The sequence below is a fragment of the Empidonax traillii genome, unplaced genomic scaffold (assembly GCF_003031625.1).
Source record: "Empidonax traillii isolate 1590-97213 ecotype Southwest subspecies unplaced genomic scaffold, ASM303162v1 scaffold1060:size1239554, whole genome shotgun sequence".
NCBI lineage: Eukaryota > Metazoa > Chordata > Aves > Passeriformes > Tyrannidae > Empidonax > Empidonax traillii.
Genome location: NW_020956253.1, coordinates 9,937 through 18,529, shown reverse-complemented (window position 1 = coordinate 18,529; position 8,593 = coordinate 9,937). Strand labels below are relative to the sequence as shown.

General features: G+C 51.0%; 1 protein-coding gene across 1 annotated transcript; it reads left to right on the top strand.

Moving 5' to 3' along the window:
- Positions 1-97: 97 nt before the first annotated feature.
- Positions 98-8,307, top strand: ELP3 (elongator acetyltransferase complex subunit 3; the record flags this gene model as incomplete). The annotated part of the gene is made up of 7 exons (XM_027904478.1): positions 98-189; positions 1,194-1,293; positions 2,089-2,227; positions 2,913-2,983; positions 5,656-5,719; positions 7,229-7,297; positions 8,153-8,307. Coding segments are annotated over exons 1-7 (626 nt in total), but the record flags the coding sequence as incomplete, so codon positions are not given.
- Positions 8,308-8,593: the final 286 nt, after the last annotated feature.

The window sequence follows — 8,593 nt, the reverse complement described above, 5'->3', positions numbered from 1 at the left end:
CGGTCAATGGCGGCACTGCAACACTCCCGCCCTTTTCACGGCGCTTTCGCGACGTCGCGCGCGGTGCCGCTTTACGGCGGCGGTGGCGGCGGCGCGGGCGGTATCGCTTTACGGCGGCGGCGGCGGCGGCGGCTCCGGGAGAGGCCGCGGGACCCGCCGAGATGAAACAGAAACGGAAAAATGGGAAAGGTTCGGGAGGGGCTGGAGAGGACGGGAATGGAGCGCCCGGGGGAGCTGAGGGGGGGGCTTAGCCCGGAGAGAAGAGGGGTCAGGAGGGACCTTCTGGCTCTCCACTGCTCCCTGAGATGAGGGGTGAGCCGGGGGCGGGCCCTGCTCCCAGGGAACAAGGGCCGGGAGGAGAGGGAACGGTCTCCAGCTGCGCCAGTAGATGTTTATATTGGATATTGGGAACAATTCCTGCATGGAAAGGGCTGCCCAGCCCTGGCACAGCTGCCCGGGGCAGTGGCGGAGTCGCCATCCCTGGAGGGGTTTAAAATCCCCGTGGATGTGGCCCTTGGGGACGCGGGTGGCCTTGGCGGCGCTGGGGAGCGATTGGAGTTGACGATCGTAAAGATCTTTCCCCACCTTAACGATTCCACAATTCCCTCCGTGTGTGTGCAGTGGGAACACGAGGTGGTGTTTTGAGGAGGAGGGGGGTGTGAAGGGCCAGCCTTGCCCGAGCCAGGAGCTTCCCTGACGGGGCTGGTGTGAATGTTCTGCTGGCCCAGCACGGGCTGGGTTGGGCAGAGGCTGCACCAGGGGGAAATAAATGCGCTTTGTTGGTGACGGAGAGTGTTCCTGTCGCACTCTCTGTGAGGGTGAAGGGGCTCCAGGAGAGCTGGAGAGGGACTGGGGACAACGGGTGGAGGGACAGGACACAGGGAATGGCTTCCCACTGCCAGAGGGCAGGGACAGATGGGAGATTGGGAAGGGATTCCTGCCTAGGGAGGGTCTGGGCTGGAATTCCCAGAGAAGCTGTGGCTGCCCCTGGATCCTTGGAGTGTCCCAGGCTGGGTTGGACCCACCTGGGATAGCAGGAGATGTCGGGGTTGGAACTGGATGATCCTTAATGTCCCTTCCCACCCAATCCATCCCACAACTCCATGGAATGCCTTGCAGGGCGGGTGCCTCTGGTTGTCCCCATCATTCCCCAGCCCTGACTGTCCCTGTGTGTCCCTCTGCTCCCGTTCCAGGGGGGCTCAGCCAGGCCGAGCTGATGATGATGACGATCGCCGACGTCATCCAGCAGCTCATCGAGGCCCACGAGCAGGGAAAAGAGGTGGATCTCAACAAGTAAGTCCCTCAGGGATGGCACTGAGGGGGGGATCCATGAGGAATGAGCGTGTCCTGTGCACGCTGTGACATCCAGGTCTCATTTCCACCTCCTGCTGTCCTTTCTCTTGCCGTTATCTGGTAACGAAGGCCCCGAGATGAGTAAATTCTGTGGTGATTTGCTCCTTCGTGGGCAGCTCTGAGAGTGCAAAATGGATGAGAAACCCCAGGGATTTGCCATTGCCTTTTTATCTGTCTGCTTGTGTTCATCCTTCAGCAGCCCCAAACTCAATTCCAACAGGGAATGGAAAGATTAATATAAGAACATTGTTAAATCAGATTTTTTTTCTTAGCACTGTGTTGTGCATGGAGTTGTTCCCAGAAAATTCTTTTATTTCTTTACATGTGTGGAGTAGCAAAACCTGAATTTGCCTCCCTTTTTCTGCTTCTTTGACACGGTGCAATTCCAGACTTTTTGCTGACGCTGGAAAAACCTCGCGTGAGTTTTCCGGGAGACCGGCTCAGCCACAGGCTGTGTTGTGTTAACCCCATGGAAGGCACGACCTAAATCACAGAAAACAGGCAAGGCAGAGCATTTTGGCAGCTCTCACAACATTTTTTTTCTAAAGCCACCTTTAGAAAAAAAAAAAAACACCTCGAAACCCAAATTGTCGGCGGTCGTTCGGAGTTTATTTTCCGTATTTTAATCCCCAGAGCGGGTGGGGATGGCTTTTTAAAAGGTAAAACAGGGAGAACCCAGCGGGGCTGATGGAAATCAGGAGTTCTTTAGCTGACTGGAGGTGTTTGTGCCCTCAGGCTGAAGACCAGGACGTCGGCCAAGTACGGGCTGTCGGCGCAGCCGCGCCTGGTCGAGATCATCGCGGCCGTCCCGCCCCGCTACCGCAGGGTCCTCGTGCCCAAGCTCAAGGCCAAGCCCATCAGAACTGCCAGTGGGGTAAGCAGGGCCACCACCCCTCCTCCCACCATCCTCTTGCCTTCCTCTCCCCCACAAATGACCTTTAACTGCAGCCAAAGAGCGGGATGTGGAATGTCCGAGAGGGGGGGGGGGATTTAACCCACGTGGTGGCCTTTCCTGTGATGTTGTGCCCACGGGGATGTTGCTTTTGGAACGTTTGGGAGGAGGTTTCCTCCTTGGAAAGTTGCCCAAGGAGGTTGTGGGCAGCCCATCCCTGGAAGTGTCCAAGGCTTGGAGCAGCCTGGGGTAGTGGAAGGTGTCGGGGTTGGACCTGGCCGAGCTTTTAAGGTCCTTCCAACTCAAACCATCCTGAGACTCCCTGAGGAAAAAGAGGAGGTGTTTCCACACCCCTGTGCATCCTTTCAGCAGGGCAGTTAATCCAGTTCAGTGTAAGACACCTATTTTCTTATAACTGACTCAAATTTACTCTGAAACGTGAAAATACTCAATAACTGGATTCCTACTCCTTGGTATTTTCCTTTTCTCCCTCAAGGGTTAACACCCAGATATATTTTAGGTGGCAGACCGAGCGCGGAGCATCTTAAAATAGCCTCGCAGATGCTCATGAATACACAGCCTGCCGAGATGCACTTTTTATTTCAGTGACTTCAGAAGCAGTGACTGCCGTTCCTCTGCTCTGATTTTTGCCCCCCCCCCCTCGCAGATCGCGGTCGTGGCTGTGATGTGCAAACCACACCGGTGCCCACACATCAACTTCACGGGCAACATCTGTGTGTGAGTACCAGAGAAAAGGTGTCCCCCCCCCTCACCATGTGCTGGCACCTCTGGGGCACCCCCAGGGCTGGGGACACTCCCAACAAGGGGGACACTGAGGGACTGGAGCGTGTCCAGGGAAGGGAATGGAGCAGCAGGAGTGGCTGAGGGAGCTGGGGGGGCTCAGCCTGGAGAAAAGGGACATGGGGGGGACGCCCTGGTAGAGTTTGGGGAGGGGGAGTCACTGCAGTGGGACACAGCCAAGCCCTGAGGGGACAGTGGGGGACAGGGAACACCTGGGAGAGCGTGGGGAGTGGGTGTCACTGCAGTGGGACATGGCTGAGCCCTGAGGGGACAGTGGGGGACAGGGAACACCTGGGAGAGCGTGGGGAGTGGGTGTCACTGCAGTGAGGGGACACGGGGACATGGGAGGACATGAGGGGACTCAGGAGCCCCAGGAGAGTGTGAGAAGGGGTGTCACGGCCCTGGGACATGGCCGAGCCCTGAGGGGACACAGTGGAGACAGTGGCACCTGGTTTGGAGCAGCCCTGGTGTGTCACAGCCCCAGGGCAGTGCCTGGGGCACTTCCAGGGCTGGGGGCAGTTCTGGGCCCCTCAGACAAGAGAGAGACATGGAGGGGCTGGAGCGTGTGCAGGGGAGGGGCTGGAGCAGCAGGAACAGCTGAGGGAGCTGGGGAAGGCTCATCCCAGAAAAAAGAGGGATCAGGAGAGACCTTTTCCCACCCCACAACTCCCTGCCAGGAGCGGGGAGCCAGAGCAGGTCGGGCTCTGCTCCCAGGGAACAAGGGCCAGGAGGAGAGGGAACGGCCTCCAGCTGGGCCAGGGGACGGGCAGGTGGGATATTGGGAACAATTCCCGCATGGAAAGGGCTGTCAGGCACTGGAATCAACTTCCCAGGGCAGGGCTGGATTCCCAATCCCTGCAGGGATTCCCAATCCCTGTGGACGTGGCCCTTGGGGACACAGGGCAGGGCTGGCCTGGGCAGTGCTGGGGATGGTTGGACTCCATGATCTTGGAGTCCTTTTCCCACCTTAACCATTCTGTGATTCCATGAGCCAAGAGGGCAGTTTTCCAGTATTTCTGTATAATAAATCCAGCATTGCAGGAGCCTTCTTTTGGGGACGGGCTTCCTTTCTGCACGGCTGCCAGGTGGCAGGTTGCTAAAAAAAATCTGCTTATTTTCAGCTTTTCTTCAAGGAACAGACCCTTTTTCATGGGCCAAACCCGACACACCACAGTAGATTTACAGTTTCACCAGCGCAGTGATGAGGAGAATGTATTAATTATTATAAATAAGTTGTTTCACTGACCTAGAGGATGCAGGGGTGTTGTGGGTGTCACTGGGGCACACAGAGAGATTGGAGGGGAGTTATAGGAGGGCAGCAGAGCTGAGAAATTTTGGAGAAATCTGGGAATTTTGGGGACTGGAGAGCCCCCTGAGGAGGGGCAGGTGTGACATTCCAGGCTCTGGAATGAGGGAAGGAGAGCACAGATGGAAGGAAAGGCCCCCTGACTCCCAAGGCCTCCTGGCATCGAGGGAGCAGCTCCGAATTTTATTGGGACTAGAGAAACACAGGCTGGGTTTTCCTCGAGGTGTCTCAGCCCTGCTTGACTTTCTGCACCCTAAAAATCCCTAAAATCTGTGCTGCTTCCAAGCAAATTAGCTCATCCCTTTCAAATGTGCCTGATTTGAGAGATGGTGTCTGTGCAGTTGGGAGCTGCCCCATCAGTAACAATTCCCTGGCTCCTCTTTTTTTATTTCCTGCCAGAGCAGGAGCAGGAGGAGTTCCCAACCCTCCTGTCTGAGATCATCTTTGAGCACTTAGAACGCTGGGTTTGTTAAATATCACGTCCTTAAGCTCAGAAAACAAACGTAGATGAGCTTTCCTCCATCAAAATGGTTTTAAATTCTATAAATTCCCGGAGAATTCGGTTGTGTAAAGGGGTGATGCCTCTATTTTACATCTTTCCACGCCGAAGAAAAATCGTATTTTTCCATTAAACAAGGTTGTGTTCTTCATGGAAGGGTGGAAAATACTGGGAATTGTAAAATTTGAGGGGTTTTGGGGGCAAAAAACTGCATGGCTGCTCCCTAAAATAATACCACATTCCAGAATCCCTCTCATGAGGGGGAGAATTTGTTCACAGCACATTTTTTCTTCTGGAAAGTCTTAACCAGGTTGTTTGAAGGGGGTGTAGCCACTTGACAGGTCTGAACTGGTTTTTGACATCCCATTCCCATTAAAATTGGCCGGAACAACTGTTTGGCACTGTGTTTGTAAACGTGGAAGGGCTGAGTTCCCCTCAGCATTCCTGGATATCCCAGATAGCTGGAATATCAGAATGGTTTGGGTTGGAAGGGACCTTAAAGCTCATCCTGTTCCAACCCTCACACCTCTCACCAGCCCAGGTTGCTCCAGGGGAATCCAACCCATCCTTGGACACTCCCAGGGATCCAGGGGCAGCCACAGCTTCTCTGGGAATTCCAGCCCAGCCCCTCCCCACCCTCACAACCTAAAATTCCTTCCCAATATCTCATCTATCTCTGCCATTCCCTGTGTCCTGTCCCTCCATCCCTTGTCCCCAATCCCTCTCCAGCTCTCCTGGAGTTTCTCCCGTTGGAATTGTTTGAGTTTGATCCCTTTTTTTTCCCCTCTCCTTTCACATTGGCAGGTACTGCCCAGGTGGACCCGACTCGGATTTTGAATATTCAACACAGTCTTACACTGGATATGAGGTACTGCTTTGTTCTGCTGGGAGGCATTCCCAACATTCCCAGCATTCCCAACATTCCCAGCATTCCCAACGCTCCATAAAACCTGGCTCTGGGTTAGGCTGCTCTTTATTCCTACAAACACGCTCAAAATTGCAAGGATAAAGAACAAACCCAGCCTTTGTAAACTTCGGAATCTGAAGCAGCTCATCTCTAGGAAGTGGAAATTCTGCGCAATCCCTGGGAATGATGGGGAAAATGAGGAAAAATTGTGCCTTCACCTGAGCATATTTTAACATGGAGCATCAGACACTTCCACAGGGATGTGCAGGGGTTTTGGGATGTCTCTCAAAGACGGGCAAGACACAGCCCTGAGCTCCCAGTCCTGACTGGGGTTACTTTCAGTCCTGCCCAACCTGCAGGACTGGATTAAAAAAATATATAAATTTTGGGGGAAAAAAAAGCCCATTTTTTTTAGCTGTTGATGGCTCTGAAATTCCATTCATTCCCTTTTTGTGTCTCTGTTTGCACTGATATCCCCCTAAATATTTACATACCTCTCCAAAATAGCGCCCTGCTGTTGTCTGGGGGAAGTTTAGCAGCAACTGATCCCGTGACTGAATTATCATGGCTGGTTTTTAACCAGAAAAAGCTGTGGCAGGGGTGGAAAAGCAGCCAAATGGGATAAAATACAGACTGGATTAATTTGATATACACTGATGCAGCGTCCTTTCAGTAGGGATTTTCTTATTATCCACTTCTCAGGGACTGGAAACTTGTCCCATTAAGCAGGAAAATCCTGGGAATGTGTAACTGCTTTATTTAATTCATGTTTTTTTTTTTCGGTTGTGGTATTAATTTCTTTAATCATTTCATTTAGTCAAACCCACACGTGGGAGTTGTACATGATAAAGAGTCCTCATCCCTCAGAGCTTCGAGTGGAACAGATAGGAAATACCAGGAAAATCCAGGATGCACGAGGTCCTTGGAAACCTTCTTGGACTATTATTAATAGGCTTCCATCAGCTAGTAATTGAAAAAAGCAAGTTGTCAGGGATTTTAATGGAAGGAATATGCTGGATTTAAAGGGTATTTTGAGTTCAGACTGAGCTCTCAGAGGGTGTTGCTTGGGTAGGCTGTGCAAGCGAAAAGGTCAACAAAAGGAACGGGAGGGGGAAAAGCGCCTCGAAAAACACTCTGTGGTTTTTTGTAATAGCTTTTGAGGGCCACTACAGAGATTCTTTGGCTGCTGTAGTGCACTAAAAATTGGAAAAAAAAAATGGTGGTATTTAGATCATGTTGCCACTCAGGACAAAAATGTGTTTTGTTGGAATTTTTTTTATTTAAACATAAGGAGCGAAATTTGTGTTTGATTCTGTGTGAGTCTGAAGGTCGGTTGGGATTTAGAAGCTGGAGCATCTGGTTTTCGATGCTAAAAAGTTTTTTTTTTTTCGGTCTTTTTCAGTGCTTTTAATAATTAAAATAAAATAAAAAAAAAAAGGTTTACAAAACGAATTTCCTTGTGTTTTGCAGCCAACATCCATGAGGGCCATCCGGGCCCGGTACGATCCCTATCTCCAGACGCGCCACAGGGTGGAACAGGTACATTTTTTATTGGAGGGGGGAATGGGAAGAGAAATTCCCTGTGGTTGTGATGAAAATAATGCCTTTTATTTAATGATGCCTGGAAGAAGGGGTTGTGGTCATGTTGCCTGATGGGATCGGCAGCTCTGAATTTTCATTCCACCCGACCTGATCTTCCCCCCATCCCGTGGAAAGATTATTTTTAGACCTTTTTTAAATTGTCCAGCTGTCAATTCCATGGGGGAAATAATGAGTTTGGAACCTCTTAAAAGGTCTTGCACAACACCTGATTGTTAATAGGAGATCCCATTGGTCCTATTCCAGCAAAATTCTACCGAACCTCTCTGGCACTTCCTACTTCTTGGGAATTTAGTACTCAAATAGTGCCTTTCCTACCAAAAATTAATTTATTGGTGTCTCCTCTGGAGAATCAGAAGATCCAGAGAGCTTCTCAGTCCTCTTCTGGTTTTCTGTTCACCTCCAGACGATCTCCATGGATTCACTGTGGTCCTTTTCTCTCCCAAATTTATAAGGAGAGTTGGTCCTGCAGGGGATTGAGGCAATTTTTTATTTTTTTTTCACTTCTGGCCGTGTCTAAACCAGTTTCAAACTGGGACCAGTGTAACTCCACCAGCTCAAAATCATTCTGCTTTGCCAGGAAAATCCCCCTGCACTGTCTTCTTGCAGTAGAAAAAGGGCTTTTGAGGGTTTGGGGTTTTTTTTTTAGAAGATCTGTACAGAAACGGTTCGTCATCCATAAAAGATAGAGCGGCTCAAGGAGGAAAAACACAAGGTGGGAAAATCAGGGGTTACAGAGAAGTCCCTGAGACGGGCAAAGACAGCAATTTCTCCATGATCCCTTTAATTTTCCAGCTGAAGCAGCTGGGCCACAGCGTGGACAAAGTGGAGTTCATTGTGATGGGTGGAACCTTCATGGCTTTGCCTGAGGAATACAGGGATTATTTCATCAGGAACCTGCACGACGCCTTGTCAGGTCACACTTCCAACAACGTGGCAGAGGCCGTCAGGTAAGAAGAACCTGGGGTTTTCCTTCAGGGGAATTGTTTCAGAGCAGAAAAATACTGAAGAGAATGATTTTTTTAAATTTTTATTTTTTTTTTTTTTAAAAAAAGGGAATGTTTATCCAAGTATGATTTGGGGGCACAGAACATTTATAGCCCTGCAGAAGACAGACCCCCCCCGCCCCCCGGTCTCTCTCTCTTTCCTGAGGCGGGAATCGCTGATTTCCTCCTGATTCCTTGGCATTCCTTGGGGGGGGATTGTGCCTTTTCTGCCTCATCACCTTGCTGGGGA